Source organism: Pezoporus occidentalis, unplaced genomic scaffold, assembly GCF_034315485.1.
Source record: "Pezoporus occidentalis ecotype Australia unplaced genomic scaffold, CSIRO_AGI_Poc_V1 ctg37, whole genome shotgun sequence".
Lineage (NCBI taxonomy): Eukaryota > Metazoa > Chordata > Aves > Psittaciformes > Psittacidae > Pezoporus > Pezoporus occidentalis.
The window spans coordinates 5,733,053-5,753,497 of record NW_026915691.1 but is presented as its reverse complement, the minus strand read 5'-3'; the positions used below and the strand labels follow the sequence as shown (position 1 = coordinate 5,753,497).

The window sequence follows — 20,445 nt, the reverse complement described above, 5'->3', positions numbered from 1 at the left end:
ATGCATTTAGCAAATTATATCAATATGTTAATTTTCAAGAGCCTTGTACTCATTACTTGTGGGGATTGTGTTTTGTAAAAACATTGTTGAATAAGGTACTGTACAAGGACACCGGGTGTCACTAAGGCTGCTCTATCGCTGTCCTCTTCAGCTGGAAAGGGAGAGGAAAAAATATGACTAAAGGCTCATGGGTTCAAATGAGGACAGGGAGATTACTGAGCAATTACTGTCACAGGAAAAACAAACTAGACGTGGGGAAACTAACTGAATTTATTACCAATCAAACCAGAGTAGGATAATGAGAAATAAACTCAAATCTTAAAAACACCTTCTCTCCACCCCTCTCATGTTCCCTGGGCTCAACTTCACACCTGATTTGCCCACTTCCTTCCCTTCCCAGCAGTGAAGGGGCACGGTCAGTTCATCATGTTGTTTCTGCTGCTCCTTCCTCCTCAGCGAAGAGGACGTCCTCACACTCTTCCCATGCCCCAGCATGGACCTCCATGTCCTGCAGGGGCACAGTCTGCCTCACCATGGTCTGCACCATGGGCTGGCAGGGGAATCTCTGCTCCAGAGCCTGGAATGCCGCCGCCTCCTCCTTCACCGACCTTGGTGTCTGCAGAACCGTTCCTCTCACATATTCTCACTCACCTCTCTGCCATTGTTCTTTTGCAGTTTGGGTTTGTTTTTTTTTCCCTTCTCAGCATATGTTATCTCAGGGGCACTACTAGTGTTGCTGATGGGCTCAGTCTGGCCAGCAGCATGTCTGTCTTGGGACTGGCTGGCGTTGACTCCATCAGATGTAGAAGCTGTGTGGTTTTTTTGTTTAAAGTCATGTTAGGAGATGATAAATCCGGCATAATGGTAGCAGTGTCTATAAAGCTGTATTTTTCTCTTTGCGTTGATTGATGTTATGTATAATATATTCTTCCTTACAGTGCAGAAACGTGTCTTAGTAAAAAGTTCTGACATGGTTACTGATGTATAACAGTATATATCTTGTCTGTGCTTTCCTCTTTATTTTCTTTGATTACTTGAAATAGCTGCTAGGTGAGATGTAAAAAGGAATTTTTTATAAGTAAGTGGTCTTTGCTGTAGCAAAGCCATTTTGTAGGACATCTTCTTTAATCAGCCGCTATTATATTTTCTCTTAAGACTTCTGTATTTTGATTTTTCTGGACACATTCAGGCTCTCAAAGAGAAGACTGAGCTGCAAGCTCAACTTGCAGCTCTGAACATGAAGCTTCAAGCACAGATGGAGCACAGCCAAAATAGCCAGCAGAAGCAGGAATCTCTGAGCTCAGAAGTGGCCACATTAAAGCAGTCTTGCTGGGATCTGGAACGAGCTATGGCTGACCTGCAAAATGCCTTGGAAGCAAAGAATGCTAGTTTGGCTTCTTCAAATAATGATTTGCAGTTAGCAGAGGAGCAGTACCAAAGACTCCTGCTGAAAGTTGAAGATATGCAAAAAAATGTTCTCACCAGAGACAGCACAGGTGGGATGATGTATATGTCAATCTTCAAAAGTTGTTATTCCATAAATAATTTTATTTCAGCATAATTCTGAAGCCCAGGAAGAAGGGATTTTAATCTGTTTCATTGATGTCATACTAATATAATGGTTTGAATTTTAAGATGGGTTTAATTTTTGTGTCACAGAACTGCCACAATTTGCAAGCTGGAGAAGGAGTTACAGCTATTTAGTCTAGTAACTGTTTGACAGTGGACTGAGGGGTTTTAGAGAATTGTACAAATACTGGCTTATAATGATGGCTGTACATGTCAGGATACCTGCTGCTTCCTGAGTTTTCATGAGTTTGTATTTTCTGCCTCTGAGGAACTATGAATGCTTACAGAAGTGATTCACTTATTTTCATTTTATTCTGCTAATGACCTGATACTTTGGATTCTAGCACTTCACCTCACTTTTGTAGGAAAAGCCAATCCTTATGTAATTAGGCATATGCCTTTTTGTTCAAAAAGGAAGGAAAAAAAAAATCTATGGATATAGCAATAATCCTTGAAAATGTGTGTGTAAAACTACAACGATGGAGTTTGCAAGTCCAAGTTCCTTGTTTTTCTTTTTCCAGTTCATGATCTAAGACAGCAGATGGCTTCCTTACAGAACCAGCTTCAGAAGGTGCAGTTGGAACGGACCACGCTGACCAATAAGCTAAAGGCATCTGAAACAGAAATCACATCGCTCCAAAATGTGCAGCAGTGGTACCAGCAGCAGCTTGTCCTAGCACAGGAGGCCCGTGTCAGGCTGCAGAGTGAGATGGCCAATATACAGGTATTATGATTTGCTTGCATATGGGAGGACTGAGAATCTTTCTTTTCTGTGTTAATTTAGACGGAGGACATTGTTTATGAGCTTGGACAAGCTTGTATGTTCTGCAGGTGGAGAGCAGGGGGAGATAGTGATTTGTTTTCATTGTGAGGTGTTAATTCACGTTAATGCTGAGGTGTAAATTTGATGAAAGTACTTAACCTTTTGTGGATGAAGCTCTTAACTGCCATGAAAGTATTGGTGAGATAAAGCACAGATAGATTCAGTGTAACTTTTCTTTTCTAAAACTCGTAAATTTTTTGGCTAAATTTGGACTGTTGGTATTAATCTGTGATTTTTTTTTTTTTTTTTTTTTTAAATTTTCATTCCCTTAAGGCTGGGCAAATGACCCAAGCAGGTATGTTGGAACATCTCAAACTAGAGAATGTGGCACTGTCTCAGCAGCTGACTGAAACCCAGCACAGATCCATTAAAGAAAAGGAACGCATTGCAGCACAGCTTCAAAATATTGAGGTATGGTTGTAGGTGGTCCTCAGTGATTATATTCTGTCTGGGTTGCATATTTTAGGTTTTTCAAACTCAAGGTTATTCTAGCAAAGTAGTGTAGCATTCTTACAAATTGATTCAAATATTGTATTATACAAACAGTAAATATTTTGGAGCAAATAAATTTCATGACATTACAAACAGTAAGAAGGAGCAAGGTCATGTTTCCCATTTCAAGGTGATACTTCCATTTTCAGCTCTGATATTTTTGTTTTAATTGAATTTTAAAGGTGGATGTAAATATTGTCTTTTGCCCATCCATGAACATTTTCAAGAGAAAACTTAATTGGAAGTTAAGCCAAGTCAGTAAAATGCTTCTTAAGTGTGTGAAATTGCTCAATACTCAGGTTTGTCCTTCCTGCCCTCCAGTAAGGAAAGATGGGTAAATTTTGAAATTGAAGTTGCAGTATACTTACTTTCAAAGCACTTAGAACCTTAAATCCCATTGAATTCCAGTGACGTTCCTGCTTCGAAGTCTAAAAGGGCAGTAAAGCCCCAGGTTAATGGAAGCACCCTATTTCTGTGTGCAGTTGCATAAATGACAGGAATTGCAATTTCATGGAGTAGCTACACATCTGAGAAATCTCTGTTGTTTCAGAATTTTTCCAAACAGCTTAATTTTAATAAAATTCTTCTTTACATCTTGTTTCATCTATTGAGAAAGGCCATGGTGTTTAAGAAGAATTCTGATTGTCACAAGTATACAAAACATTCACTGTTATTCTGAGGTGTCTTAAGTATATGAATGGGTGATGTCAGTAAAGACATACAGGTGAATAAGACGGACATCAGAATTATTTTTGCTTGTGTCTTTTCTCTTAAAATTTTCTTGACAATTTACCACCTTCTTTTCTTCTTTTTTTTGTCTCTCCGCCCCTCCCTCTCTGTTAACATTTTAGAAGTTGATTCTTTGCTTTTTCTGTGCAGGCTGACATGTTAGATCAGGAAGCTGCCTTCATGCAGATTCAGGAGGCTAAAACCATGGTGGAAGAAGACTTGCAGAGAAAACTAGAGGAGTTTGAGGATGAAAAAGAACAGCTTCAGAAAATGGCTGATTCTGCAGCAACACTGGAGCAAGAATTGGAGCAGGTAGACTGTTGTTAAGCAACTTCTCAAGGGTTTCAAGGGAATTACTTATTTGGCTGAAAAGGCAATAGTAAATAGTGGGCTCTAAAGTTATTTTAAAACCTGAAAGATTGCTGCAGAAATGAAGCCCATATCAAAGTCACTCTGTCCCAGGTGGAAAGGCTCTCCTTTTCTTTCAACTATCTCAGGAACAGTACTTTTTTTAAATTTCACAGCTACTTTCTTGTAGATGCTAGGGTTTTTTTAGTGAATTCAGTATGTGATTAAGTATAGACAAGAAGCACAGATCCATGTTCAAAGTTATTAGGCAATCAGGATATCATTATATATACTTCCAGTGTAATAAATCTGCACTTTGCTACTGCTTTAACCTTGTAACATACAAAGGCATGACAAGGTCTGGAATGAGATAAAGTAAATGATAGCTCAGTATTATATTCCATGTAATTATGGCATTATCATAATAACACTAATTTTACCTTATATATCTACACATTTCAAATTACAATTCAGAATACTGTGAATCTTCCTTCAGAATATTTTAAGTTTGTTGTCCTGGTCATTGCTTAGCCTGTAAAATTAGAGATGCTGCAGGAGTCAATAAATGTAATTGAGAAATAAAAGAAGTGGCCTAGGAAAGTTCTGGTATGTTTTTCCCTAGAAGCTAAAATATTCTATTTTGATTGGAGTGCATTTGCAAAGATAGCTTTCATTTTGTTTGAATTTAATCTTAAAATACTACATCTTAGGTCAAGTTGACTTTGCATCAGCGAGATCTGCAGCTTGAATCTTTAAAGCAAGAACACCTAGACCTGATGAAGCAATTCACTCTGATCCAAGAGACATTGCACACCAAAGAGCAGTCCCTGGATGACCTGCAAACTCAGTATGATGAACTGAAGGCTAGATTAGAAGAGTTCCAAAGTGATGCTACTTCTAAAGATGACATGATTCAGTATTTGCAGAATGAGAAGATTGTCTTGGAAGTAGCTCTGCAGGCAGCAAAAGCAAGCAAAGAGCAACTTGATGAAGGAGCGGCACGCCTTGGAGGAGATACAGAAGTAGCATCACAAGTCTTGGAACAAATGAGGCAAGAAATGGCGATCAAGTCAAGCCAGGTAATGAATCCCTAAAAGTAGCTCATTTAAAGTAGCTGTTGCAGGGAAGTATTGCCACAGGCACATGATAGACCCAGTTACAGGAGAGGAGATTGGTACACATGTGTAGTTGCAAGAGTCAGCTAGAGGAAATATTTTGACCAGTTCTGTCACTTTTGCCTGTTGGCAGACAATCTGTTGTAACTTTACATCCTGCTGTGTCATTGGTGAGCTTACAGTTAATATCTCTTGTTATCTATGTGCGCTTACACATTTGTGTGGTATGGAAGCTGAGATTAATTGATCTTATTCTGTCTGCTTCCAGGAGCCACCATCTTTCCAGAATCTGGCAGTTTTAAAAAGCAATACCTTTTAAGTATTGATCAGTTTTTGAAGTAATTTTTTTGTGTGTTGCTTTTCTGTGCACTGTGGGCCAGATATCTCCTTATGCAGTAATTTGGTCATGTGTAGTTGTGCCTTTTCTCTTGAAACCATGTACTAGGGTTTGCTTTTGCGTATTGTATACCAAGACATTTTTCCTAGTCATGAACTGTTTTACAAGATCAGGCCTAATGCATGTCCTTATTTTTTTGTGGCTGCTTTAAATTATGGTGACTCTCCCTTTCACAATGTAGTTTTATAGGTGTGTATGCTCTATCTTTTAGAACATCGAAGCTCCATAGGAAGAGCTTTCTTACTGATTACTGGTAATGATGAGTTCCTGGGAATCTTTAGAGATTCTTTTGAATATAATAATGGGACTTGTTAGTAGCACCAGTAGAAGTACTGAAGAACTATGGAAGTATATTTAACATGAAGAATGCTTTTCTTCTTTCAAAGAACCATCTGGTTTCATTTGATCCTGTATGTGTGAACAGGTTCCATCCAGATGCAACATGTACACTGATGATGCATACTTTAATGGCAGGTTAAGGGGACTTACACATTTCTGAGAGTTGACAAGACTCACTATGTGGTAACCTGTGTGAATGTATTTCTATATAAAATGTGTTATCTAACAGTGCCACTGAGATGCCTAACCAGAAATGAGACTTCTCATTAGATTAAGTAATTGGTATGAGTATAGCAAAAGATATGTCACTGAAGACATAATGTAGAATATGACATTTGGCATGTAGACTAATGTGCTTGCTTTTTTTTTGCCTCTGGCAGGTAGAAAATCTACAACAAGAAAATGCCAGTCTTAAAAAACAGGTTCAAAAAGTGAAGGAGCAGTTCCTGCAGCAGAAGGTAAGGAAAAGCAAACCTTTTCAAAGAAATAAATCCAAGGAATATACTTTTTTTTTTCCTTCTTAATCCAGTGAAGGAGTGTACTTTTGAGGGGTTTGTGAAGACACTTAAATCCATCTTCTGTATCAAATAACTTTGTGACATGATTATACAGTTTCTATATTTTGTACGGTTTAATTTTTTATCTGTAACTAATGTAAAAGCAGATCCAGCAGTGAATTTTTGCTTTTGTTGAACTCCAGGGAATTTGCCAAATGATCCACCATATAAAAATGTCTCTGTTTTTTTTTTTGATGAGATTTGCTTTTGCAAAAGCATCCATGAAAATCTTCAAGTGCCATTGTTTTCCTACAGCTTTGAAAAAAAATAGTTGCTATGGTAATTAGGTGGAAAATAAGTGTTTTATTGCAAATTTTACTCTGAATTTACACAGTTCTGAAACAGTAATTTGAAATTGGTATGTCATTAGCATTGCATATATATGTCTTTTTTTATAGGCTGGCACCATTAATTTATTGCTTGATTGCTTATTAACAGTGCGAAAGGCTGTTTTAGCTTGCTGGGTTTAAGTCTGGGAAGGATGTTTAAACTGTCATTCACAGTTAAGCTCACTTCTCATGGCAAAAGTTACTACTTATGTGCATGGAATAGTTAATTTTTTACAGTTAGTTAGTTTAAGAAAACAGTGTATCATTAGTGCAGTTCTATAAAGAATGTGAAGAAGAGTATCCCGTATTGCTATAAAAACTCTTATGCAGAGGTCTGGGGCATTTTTTGGTGAACTACTGATATATAGTGATATTTGATACCGGAGCGTACATTAAAGGCTTTGAACCAGAGTAAATATGTTACAGATGATGATGCTGGTTTGTATTCTTTGACATACACCCCACATCCCCTCCAAGCTAAAAGAATATTTGTAAATACCTTATAGTAAATTACTCTTAAATTGTAAAGCTGTAACAGAGGTGACATTGTCCTCTTGTATCTCTTGTGTCCAAGGTAATGGTGGAAGCTTATCGAAGAGATGCAAGTTCTAAGGACCAGCTGATTAGTGAACTGAAAGCTACAAAGAAGCGATTGGACTCAGAAGTGAAGGAGTTAAAACGAGAGCTACTGAAAGCTCAAGTTGAAAAACAGTCACTTGAATCTGAACATACAAAACTACAGAAGGAAGTATCTGAGGTTCACCAGCAGATGGTGGAAATAGAAAATCAGCTTCAGTCAGTGCAGAAAGAACGAGATGAAATGGAAACACGCCTACAGGTATGGAAGGTGTTAAGCTTTGGACTTTGGGAGTGTTAGATTCAGGAATATAGCACATATAAGTTGATATTTCTGTTAACTTTGGAAATAAACAGAATGACCATCTGCAAGTTAAGATTCTTGGCTACATATTTAATACACATTTGAGCATAAGCCTAGCAAAATTCTGTAAATACATGACTGCTTATTAACATCCATGTACGTAAGTGGGGAGAAGCACGCTACAGGTGTGGCAGATGTGTGATGTGGAAGCAGTTTCCCTGGTCCCAAAGTGAACTCCATTTGAGAGCAAAGACCAAACTAGAACTCTATTCATACATGTAGCAATGATGGCCACAAAGGGAAGAATTAAAAGCACGAATAAAAGGGCAACAAAAAGATGGAGAACCTTGAAGAAATTTTCGTATTTAGAAATGGAAGTAATTCTGAAATTTTATGCTTATTCTTTTCTAATCCAGCATACAGCAAACATGCTTTTGTTCTTACTTTGATGGATGCTTTTTTCCTTCCTATTAAGTCTTTGCAGTTCGATAAGGAACAAATGGCATCTCTTGCTGAGGCAAATCAGGCATTAAAACAACAAGTAGAACAAATGCAAGAAGAAGCAAAAAAGTAAGTGTTCATTTAGCACAGACAAAAGAATTGCATTTGTTTTTCATAGTCACCTTTTTAGCAATCATTCTTTTCCTGTTCCCTAGTTTTTCCTTTGGGAAGTTTAATTAGTCATAGAGTCATATCCATGGCAAAGTGTTGGTTGCATGCTACACAGGAGTTGCAGCTGCTCCTCTGATTTACTTAAGCTTTTAACCAGCAGTTTCTGCTGTGCATACTGGAGCTAATCCTAATTACCATTCACTGACTTTTAGCCTTGACTGGCTAGAATGTTGACATTAATAAGAACCATTGCTTGGTTTGGGTTTTTTTCCACTGGTGATCACAGGGTTTTAGGATATCTGATAGGATTCTTACTCTAAATTCTGTGTTATTTTTAGAGAGAGTAGTATATATTCCTTCATATTGGAGTTTTAGTAATTATGACAAAACTCTCAATTACTATAAGTGTTTTCTTAGAATGTTACAGAGTCTTCAAGGTACGGTCTTGCAGAGGGCCAGATTGTACCTTAGCAACCAAATGGCTTTCTCTGATAAGGTGGGCAACTCTGGGACAAGGGGAGAGAGGTGGATGTTGGTTTTCGTTAGGTTATGTGAAGAATTAATCCTTTAGTACTGTTTTCAGGCAGTTTTAACCTGATGTTTTATTTTTCCTTTCACTCTAGGGCCATTACTGAGCAGAAACAGAAGATGAAGCGTTTAGGGTCAGATCTGACGAGTGCTCAGAAAGAGATGAAAGCAAAACATAAAGCCTATGAGAATGCAGTTGGCATTCTTAGTCGTCGGCTGCAGGAATCTCTGGCTGCAAAGGAATCTGCTGAAGCAGAGTTGAGCAAACTGAAAACACAAATCACTGATGGTGGAAACAGCCAGATTGCCCAAGTATGCAGATGTCTTTTAACACTTGTTTAGCACAAGGACAGAGCTATCTTGGTATTAAATTGAAGTCTTGAAATATTATTTTACACTGAAGTGATTGAAAGTATTTGGAATATAAAGCTAGATAAGAATATGGTATCAGTGTTCTGAGCACTGAGAATTTCCTTAACTGCCTCTGAGGGAGGTGATTTAGCCTTCTTTGGTTGGTTTGGTGGAGGTTTTTCCTTAATTTTACTTGCATCTTTCAGGTTACCAATTGTAATCCAAGCTCAAGAGGACGGTCAGCCTTAGTGCATGATTTTTTACTGTCAGGTTGTTCTTTGGTGTGGTTTCTTCTTGTTGTTTTGGAGTTTTGTTGTTCTGGTTTTGTTTTGTTGTTGTTGTTGTTTTTTCAACTGAAGACTCAGCGTCTGAAGGTTTTTCCAGAATTCTTACTGCTTTTTTTTTTTTCCTCATTGACAGTTAAATGTTCTTGAGTGTAATTCATTTAAGTTATGCCTGTGGTTAATTTACTGGGGGAAGCTCCAATTCCTTGAACCAATGGAGCAAGATATCAAGTGCACTAACAGTAGCAGCTGGAGGCAAGGGTGGAAAGCTTTGAGCAAGACCTTTACATTAAGCACTAGCACCTCACTTATCTTTTGCTAGAGAAGTAGGCTTTTTAACTAAAACAAAATTACTCCTGTAGATGGGCGATATATTCATTAATCACACTTGTGATCCATTTGTCTTTAGGAAAGGATTCAAGCTCTGGAGACAGAATTGCAAGCTGTTAGCAGCAGTAAGTTGATGTTGGAAAAGGAGCTGCAAGAAGTGATTTCACTTACCAGCCAGGAGCTTGAAGAATACAGAGAGAAAGTGCTGGAACTTGAGGATGAGGTGATTGCTTGAATTTGCATGGTGGATGGGAAGGTGACAGTAGAAAGTGCCTGAAAGGCAGGGAGAAATTTTAGTACCATAATTCTATTCCAACAGTGTAGGAAATCAGAACCTTACATAGGAAACTTGGTGTCAGTGACATTTGCTAATTTTGTTGCCCTGTGCTGGTTCTTCATGGTTTCATGAGTCATCGTTGTGTAAGGGAAAAGAAGAAGAGAGAGAAAAGTAGTTCCTTTATCAGATACCAGCTGTATCTGGTCATGAGACGGAGAGGTTGCATGAATCATTATCTTTTGAAACTATCTGGAGTCATGGATGCTCAGTGATTCTGAGGGCAGGGTGGTGGTGTTCAGTTGCACAAAAAAACTGCATGTATCAGCTACTCATGATCTACACCTGAACAGTACTCCTGGTTTCTGCTTTCTAGCAAGCATTTTAGTCTTTCAAAAGGAAAAAATAAAATACCTAACTGAACTAACTTTAAAGTGTTCATTTAAAAAATGCAAGAAAAAAAACAAAACCAAAAAGAAATGTATATGCTTGATTTGGTTGTTGTTTTTCTTTTTCTTTGGCTATAGCTTCAGGAGTCTAGAGGCTTCAGGAAGAAGATAAAACGCTTAGAAGAAATTAATAAGAAGTTGGCCCTTGAACTGGAGCATGAACGTGGAAAACTTACAGGTCTTAGTCAGTCCAATGCCGCTTTGCGGGAACACAATAATATCCTTGAAACAGCCCTAGCAAAAAGAGAGGCAGACTTGGTACAACTGAACCTACAGGTATTTGACCTTTTGATGTTACATCTTCAGAGGGAAATTAGCTCGCATTTCTGATAACAGAATGTAGACATCTTCACTCATTGGATACAAAGATTGTGCATTTTCTCCAGGTCTGGGTCTCTCATGTGTTGTGTAACAGCAGTAATACAGGGGGCTAAACAAGAAATCAGAAATGAGTATTTGCGCTAAACAGAGCTATTTCTTTCGGGGGACTGGGGGAAATCATGCTAAAAACGTTTGCAGTAGTGAAAGTGTGGCTCGTTTAAGTTAGTTGGAACATAAACACTGTTACTTATAGATTCATTGAGATGCATATTTATGCCAATAGTACCCTATTTGTGGCGTATAAGCAAATGGAAATATAGGCAATGAGCTACCATTTAACCATAGCTACTTTTAAGCTTGAAGGGTACCATAAGGCAAGAGCTATCGTCAAACAGCAGAGAGAAGTTCTGCAGTCCCTGCATTGGTTTGTGTTTCTGTTTCCTCTGCTGGCATTTCTGGTCTTCCAGTGAGCCCACACAAAATATGTGTGTGTTTTTGTGATGTGATACAGGTTCAGGCTGTCTTAAAGCGGAAAGAGGAAGAGGATCAGCAAATGCAACAACTTATTCAAGCTTTGCAGGCTTCCTTAGAGAAAGAAAAGTTAAAAGTTAAAGATCTTAAGAAGCAGGTAATGTCTTCTATTGTATTTACTTAAAAGGTGGTTTAATGTATGTGAAAAATAACTTGAAACAAAATGCATGCTTTATGACATACTGCTTTGTGCAGGGTCTCCCTCATGATAACCGGTGGCTGATGTCTTTTCTGTTATGCCTTGTGTTAAGCACGCTCACTGACTATCAGGAAAGTTCTGTTATGACATGTAATGTATGGGACACATCCTGCAGTGATGATACTTATTCCAGAAATTCACAATGAAGAAGCAGAATGCTTCTTCTGTTATATACAGTTATTAACTGCCATTGGCATTACTAAAGATAACACTAATAATAATGTTTTTTAAGCAAAAAGAAAAGTGTTAACAGCTGCACAGCTTCCTCCTTGATTAGTTTTGTACTCCTTTAGTCTAGCTCCCTTTATGATTCACTGACAGTGATAAACCAAAGCAAAACTGCATCTCTTTTTTTGTGGCAGGAAGCAGCAGCCAAAGCAGATGCAGCACATAACCGCCGTCATTACAGAGCTGCTGCACTCGAACTCAGTGAAATCAAGAAAGAGCTACATGCCAAAGAACTGCTTGTCCAAGCCCTTCAGGCTGAAGTGGACAAACTGCAGTAAGTAAATGTCCAAGTTCTTAGAGAATAGTAAATAAATTCTCTGAAAGGGCAGAGAAGCTCTGTAAAAAACATGTTAGTGAATTTTTGGTTTTGCCACTCTGTAGTGGATTATGCTGAAATGGACCAAAGCTGAGTCTGACCATAACCTGCATGTTTGGACTGCAGGCAAATACTTGCAGTTTTGTGTCTATTCCTAATTCAGTTAGACCCGAAGTGTGCTGTGTTTGGACTTCACCATCTGCTTTTTTCAGTTTCAACTCGGATTTCTATTTCATGCTACTAGTAAGAATTTACACTTCATACATATACTATTATTCTCTATTTCACATTCCTGAGGGACTACATAGAGGATGAATTTGATTGTTGAACATATTCCACAATATATTCAAATTCAGTTTGGTTTCTTGTATAGAAGATAGTTTCTTACATTATAAGAAATTATCAAACCTATATGAGATATAAAGTTAAACCTATTCCTCCTAAAACAAAAGCAAAATTCCAGTCAGATTTTTTTCTGTTGTTACTACATAACCTATTGTTTGTAGCTGGACTCTTACCAGAGCTCAAGGATTGTTTGTTGGTTTTTTTTCACTATTTCATGATATATTCATGCACCTGTCTCATATAGAATCTTTTTGTGATTTAACTCTTGCTGTGAATGTGTTGGCAAAGCCTTCATTCAAAGCTATAACTAACCAGGTTTCATGCACTGTCATGTCATTTATAGTTACGTAGCTAACCCAGTGAAGTACATGTTTTAAAGGACAGATTGAATAACGGCTGCGTCTGTTAATTGTACTGTGCAGGGTAGAGGATGAAAAACATTCCCAGGAGGTATCACAGTTTCAGGAAGAGCTGGCAGAAGCCAGGTCTCAGCTCCAACTTCTGCAGAAGCAGCTGGATGACAAGCTTAGTGAAAAGCCTGTAGTAAGCCAAGAGGTAAAACCTGGATATTTACTGTGTTAATCGTTTATGATGCGTTGTATAGCTTCACTTGTCTTTAACTCTCTATATTTTAATGAAGTTTTGCTAGGTTTTCTTAGAACCTGTCAGGGTTCATGAGACATAATAATACATTTCAGATTTTGTGGCTGATTGCACCTATAGATAATTCTAAAGATGCTGGTTTATTTTGTTTTGTGTTTTCCTCTTTCCTGCCCTTCCCCTCCTCCCCCCGGTAGGTGGAAGACCTCAAGTGGGAAGTAGAACAAAAAGAAAGAGAAATTGAAACACTTAAGCAGCAGCTGGATATGAGTGAACAGCGCAGCCACAAAGAGTTAGAAGGGATACAAGTTGCCTTGCAGGTAATCTTGGCAGAGAGTCTGATGCTTGACTGGTATTGCTGTAGGGGGATAATTAAAATAATATTTTTGTTTAAAAGCATTCTATACTGATACTTTTCTGATACTTCTTTTGATAAATTTTTATTCATAAGAACTTAATCACTGTATGTTTCGCAGTCTTCATTTTTCTGTTTTACATTGACTGTGCTGTTAGCTTCTGGCTGGACTTGATGAATCAACCAACCTAGTTGATTCTGTGGTTCTTCTTTCCTTGACCTTATGCCAAAAAAATAGTCTGACTTTTTTTTTTTCTTAACTCTAACTCCTGGTTTTCTGCCAGGGCAAATTGGTTTCAAATAGCAGTGTTCTGTGCTGTTCCTTTTTCTAGTTTCCCCTAGAAACTGGAAAAAATGATATATATAAAAACATCAGTTGACTGGAATTTTTATACCATTTCCTTGTGTCACATTGATTCTCTTCTTTTACTATTTAGAATATCAAGACAGAGTTGGAAATGGTGAGGGAAGACCTGTCAGTGACTCGGAAGGATAAGTTTATGCTGCAGGCTAAAGTGACTGAACTGAAGAACAGCATGAAGTCACTGCTGCAGCAGAACCAGCAACTGAAGCTGGACTTGAAGCATGGCAAAATGAAGAAGGTATTTAGGAAGAGTACATGTTGTAGGATACTAGAAAATACTCTGCTAATGCTCTTAAATTTAAGTACCAGAAAATACTCTGTTGCAGGAAGCCTGGTGAAAACTCTGAACTGAAATGCCTGCCTGTGATAGACTTCCTGATGTTCTCCTATCTAAATGATAAATACATGAAGACTTGCAGGCAAAAGTAAATGTACTGATCTTGACTTTCCACCTTTTACTTCAGAAATCTTTGTGTTAGGTGTTGTATTTTACATTTACATTTAGACTTATAAAGCAAAGAAGTTACCACTTAAATAATGACTCATGGGCAAATATGGAGTCAGTATCTTCTTATCATTAATGCCTACCTAATGTTTATGTGCCTATTCTCTCTATACAGTCTAGTTTTATATCCTTCCACAATTTTAGAAACTAGCTACTAGTGGTTTGAGTTTTCTGATTTGCTACTAGTACACAGAAAATCCAGTAATAGGAGCTCCCTTGCTCTTTCCCTCTCCGAAGTAATCCTCTCACTTAGTGAGACAGAATTTTGTATGGAAGCCTCCATTTCATTCTGTTAAACATTGGTTCTGATACCTCATTCTGCAGGTTCCAGAATTTCCAAAAGGATTAATTTGATTGTACTTAACTGTTTGTTGTTTTTTTTTTTTTTTAAATTCTCTTAGCTATACTGATGGAATGTTATTAAAATAGTTGTGAAGATCCAAGTCATTAGTTTTAAAATCTTCCTGGGTTTATTTCTTTAGTAGTTCTTGAGTAGGTCCTTCTAAATGCTGTTTGTTTACTTAGGAGCATGGCTAGCAGATGACATAAGGTTAGGAACTTTTGCTTGAGACCCATGAGCCTTAACACGAATGTGCTTCTGGTTTCTGCTTTGTAAGGCATATATATACCACTAGTGTGTTGTGACACTCTTCATCATGGTAAAAATGACACTGATAAAATAACATGTTTGTATTTTGGGCTGTTCTTCTTTTTCCTTCAATCAGAAGAAGGAACTAAAAGGAGAGAATAACTCTTCAAATCCTGTGACTCCAGTCAAGATTCCTGATTGTCCAGTGCCTGCTGCCTTGCTGGAAGAACTGCTGAAACCATCGACAGCTGTGAGCAAGGAGCCTTTAAAAAATCTGAACAGCTGTCTCCGGCAATTAAAGTATGAGCTGTTGTTTTCAACCATATTAAATAATCTTAAAAATGTTTCCACGAAACCAGCTGCCAGCCTAAAGAAAAAAAGGATTTTGAATTCTTTTCCTCTTATTGGGACTATATTTGGGACAGTAGGATGTTCTGTTGCTCTAACTGCTTGCTTATATAGCAATGAAATAGAGAAGGAACTCTTTACAGCAAACTAGGCAAAATGTCCATCCTAAATTATACATAGCAGAACAAACTGGAAACAGCTATTTCTAGTTGTTCTTGCTGGTGGTGAAGATCGTGTTTCTTCACAGCATCAGAAAGGCTCCTCATGATAGTAGGGAATGTGTTAACTATAGAGGAAGTTTACTCTGCCAGAAATGTGTTTTCAGATCTTTCCTTAGAAGGTTGCACATGAGATTCTGAGCAGCTTTCAGAAGATGGGGAGTTCAGGCTTATTAGGAGAACTGAACTGCTATTATCACCTCAGTTTGTTTGAGGGGAGTGAGCCTGTGATAATGTTCTGCGATCCTCTGCTACTAGACTAGTTGCTTTGCTAAGCTGATGTCTGACTAAAGTCATAATGTGTTTACTTACTTTTCAGTGCTACTTTCCTCATCTCTACCTCATCTGTATGCTTTCATAACCTGCGAAAGTACCATGTTCATCAGGTTGCAGTCACTAAGTACCTTTACTGAGGAAACAGTGCTGCATTATCCCTGGCAATGAGTATGTGCAGCAAAGGAGCTGCTGCGTTATTGGCCCTTAGTTTTGAACTAAGCTTATTGTGTTTGTTTTGCTCTTTAATTGAAGACAAGACAGTTTCTAAGTTTCCTGTAGACCTCTCTCTCTTGTATACAGGTATAGCATAGATAGTCTTGGGGTAGATACCAAGACTCAGAAAAGTAATTTTATGATCTTGCATTCAGCAGTTAGCTTTCTGATTGTTAATTTTTGCTTTTTTGTTCTCAATGCTTTTGAAAGGCAAGAAATGGACAGCCTTCAGCGTCAGATGGAGGAACACACCATTACAGTACATGAATCAATGTCTTCATGGACTCAGATTGAAGGGCAACTAATGGACTTTATTTCTACCAGTCCTGCAACTGCATCGGACCAGCAGGAGGTTCCTATTGTAGATGAAAAGAAACAGAACTGTAGTGTTAGTGACCAGGAAGCTCTGACACTATAACCTCCTTATCAGTTGTCTTTCTTCCTATTGCTTTAAGTATGTAAACAAATCTTTATCAAAGTTATTTATTTATTTTGTTTTTAAGAACGATGTTTCAAAGTTGTGCTTTTGCCTCTAGAAGCAAAGGACATGGTTTTGAGAAACTGGTGTAACATTAAATGCAGAACATGCTATTCCAAGGGTTTGTTTCAAACCTTACCATAATAATTCTGTTATGTTGGGGGCTGCCAAGTGGTGAATCTAGCTCATTTTGGTGTTGAGAGCTTCAGATGAAGGTTTAAAATGAGGTCAGGAGGAGCATCTGGTTCCAACTCTATTTGTTCAATCTGAGTGAGTTTGTTAAGGAATGACTGTTAATAATGTGGTATCTGGGGTTTGTTGTTTGTTTTGCTTAAATGTGGGGTGTGGTTTTTCTCCCCCCCATCTTGGGTTGTATCCAAATCATAGGGAAAAATAAGTTCTGCTCACGTTCAGCCATTACTAGTGGTTGAGAACTTCCTCTCTCCTCCCTCCTATAATGTCTTATTCTTGAAGCTCGGGTTATAGATATCTTTTATTTAAAGAAAAAAATCATTTGAAGTCATTTCTACTTACAAAGATGACCTCTGACATACAGCAAAAGAAAAGAAGACTGTAATGACAAGCAATGCAGAGCAGAATGTACCTTTGACAGATCTGCCTGGGATGTTTTCTGAAGTATCAGTTTTTTCTCTTACAGTCGCAGGCCAGTAGGGAGCTTTGCTTCACTGCACAAACACTTCTTGCACCTTTTTAGTTCAACTTTTGAAGTAGACACCCTTGAAACAAGGTATGTGTGTAATATATATATATATATAAGAAATCATAATTTTTTGACTCTGAATATCTGTTCTAATATGCTTATATACTGTAAGATAAGGCTGACATGAGGGGTTTTTGTTACCTGTCGTTGATTTAATGTTACATTTAAGTTTGCTGGTTTCTGACATACTGTACAAGTGGCTTAGGGAAATTAGCCCCTAAAGCCAGAGCTTTTAGAAATGTAATTATTTTTACTTTAAAAGACAAAATTATAATGCCTATAAAATTATTACTTTTATTAGCTTTATCTTCTCCCACACACTTTCCCTACTTACTGCACCCTCTATTACAAAGTGACCATCATGAATGGAAACAGTGGTACTGTGGTAGCCCCTCTGCAGAGCACCTTGACTAGATTATTATGAAAGCAGCCCACTTTAGATTCCTTTGCCTTTGGTCCCGTTGCTCCATGTGACTCCTAGTGCAGCAATGAGCCTGCCCTCTCCTTCAAAGATTCTGTGTGGAGTGGGACTTTCTTTCAGAAATTCCATCAGTTCTATCCAGTATAGTTTGGATTAAAAAAAAAACAACCAACAATATACTAAGTATACAAGTAGATTAAGGGGCTGGTAGAGGGAATTCTGGTTTGTGTATTTTTCCAGAGATTGTTGCTGCTTTTGGATGGGTTTGGTTGCTGGGGGGGAACGATTGTAGTTTGCTTAGCAGTAAGGCAAAAAATAAGCAAAGAAAGACCCCAATCCCACCCATATTTAATCAGACCCAAAAGTCTGATTTCTTGTAACTACAAATTCAAGCTCCAGTCCAGTTGAAGGCTTTGCACTCAAAGTGTCTGTATGGACTGACTTCATGCCCCTCAGCTATTTAAACTTACGTTTTATTGGGATCAGAGTCAAGTGATGCTAGAAGTCGAGGTTTTGCATTTGGTGAAGGAAGAAATGCATTGGCATGGCATTAAGTGCCTGTCAGACAGAATTACCAAACAGTTCAAAGAAAAGTCAAAAGTTTTACAGACTAGCTTAGATATATGTTAATGTCTGCTACTTTTGCAGTCTGTTTTGCAGAGTATATGGTACTAATTATCTCACTGCTGTCAGTTCTTGAAGTTGCCTGTATATTAAGTTTAAAGAAGAAAAAACCCCAGCGCAGTATTGTTACAAAACAAAGTTAAAAGTATGTAATGAATAATATATTCAGCATAAAAAAAAGTTTTCAAATGTTCAGGATTTTAAATAAACTTAACACATGTTCAGCATTAATGTTGCTGTTCATCTTAGTAAATCCACTGCCTACAGTTAAGAATCCATTATGTTTTAATCTCTGAAGTTTGGTAACACTTGTATGGACAAAGTTTTTATCTGGTATCAGAGAAGCCAGAATTGTTAGAAACCTTCTTAGTTCTTCAGAATGTCTACTCTACTCTCCTTTCTGTATAAATAATCATACTGCATTCTGTTTTCAGTGTAGTGCTCCATTTTCTCACTAGCTCCTTAAAGACATCTGAGCTTACACAATTAAAACAGCCTTAGGTGCTGTGTGCTTTTCCTGTTGAAGATGAGGGAGCAGTTGTGAAGTGCTCAGGTTGCATTTCCACATTGACCCACCTGTCTCGCTCTGAAATACTTGGACATGAGGTATTTTTGGTTTATATTCACCTTGTGTTTTTTCTAAAAACAGAAGCACCATGCTATTTACTTAAGTGAAGGACAGATGGTGAGACTTGAGTCTAAATGTAGTGAGGTACTAAGTCAAATAAGTCACAGAAGTCACGGGGAAACCCAGGAGCACACAGCACGTGATAAAAGCAAGGCCTTTTATTTGAAGCTCATAAACTGTTTTTTAATTATCATGGGAAGTAGTTGTTGTTTTATTAAAAAGCCTCACTCTGAGGCTGAGCCTGCTTACGCTACAGAGCTTCAGGTCTCTGCTGTCTAGGCAGTAAGCTCAAACTAATTGCAGCAACGAAAACTGCCTCCCCTCTGCCTGTCACAGCACTGCCAGATCAGAGGAAAATCTGAACAATACTCTCTTAAACACTCCCTTCTTTTCCTTTTTCAAGCACTGCAATAGAATGTATTTTCTGTTTCTTCAGTGATTGCTACCTACTAAACTAAGTCTTGGTGAAGGAGAAATCTCACAGCAGTGTGAGAGTGTTTCCCAAGATGAAAGTAGGTAAATGCTGCAGCATTAATTCTTCAGATACTGTGGGGTTTTGGGGGACTCTTGAATCATTTTGCATTTAAAAAAAAACCAAACAAACCCAAAACATGACCAAAAACGACCAGCAAACTGTACAATGGGAAAAAACATGTTAAGAGTCTCTGGTGTTGCTGAATGCTCCATTCTGTTGTCTTCCAGATTTCTTGGAAATACTTGTGCACTGTACTGGGATCTGTTGAGCCCCTTACCTACTCATGCAATGGGTGGATCTGATCCCATACTGTTTATTCAGGCAATACCCTAAATGAAATCTGTGAGAATCTCACATGTGTAAGGAGTAGAGTAACATCTAGAATGGAAGTTCTGGCGCTTCCATTTTCATGGATTATGTATTCCTCTATAGGGGAGTGAACTGCAGTGGCATGGATGCTTTACTGTTAGCTATGACAACTTGAAAGGTGCACTGGGGACAGATACTATTACCAGTATAAATTTAGCTTAAAGATGACACATTCACTACAGGTGATGCAAAAGCTCATGATGTATGTTTTATTAGCTTTGCCAGGGAGGTGTGGATAGTTGCATGTGACTTGCTGTGACCAGAGCCTTTAATTATTTTCATGTGAAAGCAGTTACTAGTCCAGAGTAATTACTACTGCTCATCAGCTGTCATTTGATCACTCTTGTCTCCTATACTATTGTGTAACACTTCAGTCTTGGGCAGTAGGGCAGCGTAATTTCCAATACAGATGCACAGATTTCTAGGGGAGGGAAAGATATTCTGGATATTGTAAATGAAATACCATTATGTTTTATACATGACATTAAGTAATGTCTGCTTAGGCTGTATTTGTAAAGACAGAAGTTAATCATTTCATGTTCTTGACTGGGTAACCCAGGGGATGGAGGAGTTACACTATGTACAATTAATATTTATGATCATACACAGCATGTTGATTATAAAAATAATGTGCATAGGAATTCCTTTAAAAGTTTTGTGCAATAAACTATTTTTGGTAAAGGGCTCCATGTTGTTTCTACTTTTAAAGAGAAAGTGATGTCATCTTTTTGGGTTTGGACAGTAGTTTTTTATGTTCGGGTTTCTGAACATGGTGTGTAGTCTTTCAAAATAAGGTGGAGGTTTTTCCTTAAAGGTGTGGTTATGTTATTGCAGATTGATTTTTCACACACCTAAAATCGATTGTGCTTGTATTTCCATTACATTTACTTTTTCCTCAGCTGAACATGGCAGGAA

General features: G+C 37.9%; 1 protein-coding gene across 4 annotated transcripts in view; it reads left to right on the top strand.

Annotated features, from left to right (window-relative positions):
- Positions 1-20,214, top strand: part of GOLGA3 (golgin A3) — a 30,563-nt gene extending 10,349 nt beyond the window's left edge. For 3 of the 4 annotated variants that reach the window (XM_062631506.1, XM_062631509.1, XM_062631508.1), the window contains 18 exons: positions 1,190-1,496; positions 2,091-2,293; positions 2,666-2,803; positions 3,764-3,925; positions 4,672-5,040; positions 6,193-6,270; positions 7,273-7,536; positions 8,054-8,148; positions 8,814-9,030; positions 9,763-9,906; positions 10,485-10,682; positions 11,239-11,355; positions 11,820-11,959; positions 12,769-12,901; positions 13,144-13,266; positions 13,739-13,903; positions 14,896-15,059; positions 16,025-20,214. In XM_062631506.1, the coding sequence (XP_062487490.1) occupies positions 1,190-1,496; positions 2,091-2,293; positions 2,666-2,803; positions 3,764-3,925; positions 4,672-5,040; positions 6,193-6,270; positions 7,273-7,536; positions 8,054-8,148; positions 8,814-9,030; positions 9,763-9,906; positions 10,485-10,682; positions 11,239-11,355; positions 11,820-11,959; positions 12,769-12,901; positions 13,144-13,266; positions 13,739-13,903; positions 14,896-15,059; positions 16,025-16,232 (3,225 nt within the window). In that variant the 3' untranslated portion in view covers positions 16,233-20,214. The remainder of the gene's footprint in view (positions 1-1,189; positions 1,497-2,090; positions 2,294-2,665; positions 2,804-3,763; positions 3,926-4,671; positions 5,041-6,192; positions 6,271-7,272; positions 7,537-8,053; positions 8,149-8,813; positions 9,031-9,762; positions 9,907-10,484; positions 10,683-11,238; positions 11,356-11,819; positions 11,960-12,768; positions 12,902-13,143; positions 13,267-13,738; positions 13,904-14,895; positions 15,060-16,024) is intronic. The other variant, XM_062631507.1, reaches the window with a different exon arrangement.
- The last annotated feature ends 231 nt before the right edge of the window (positions 20,215-20,445 follow it).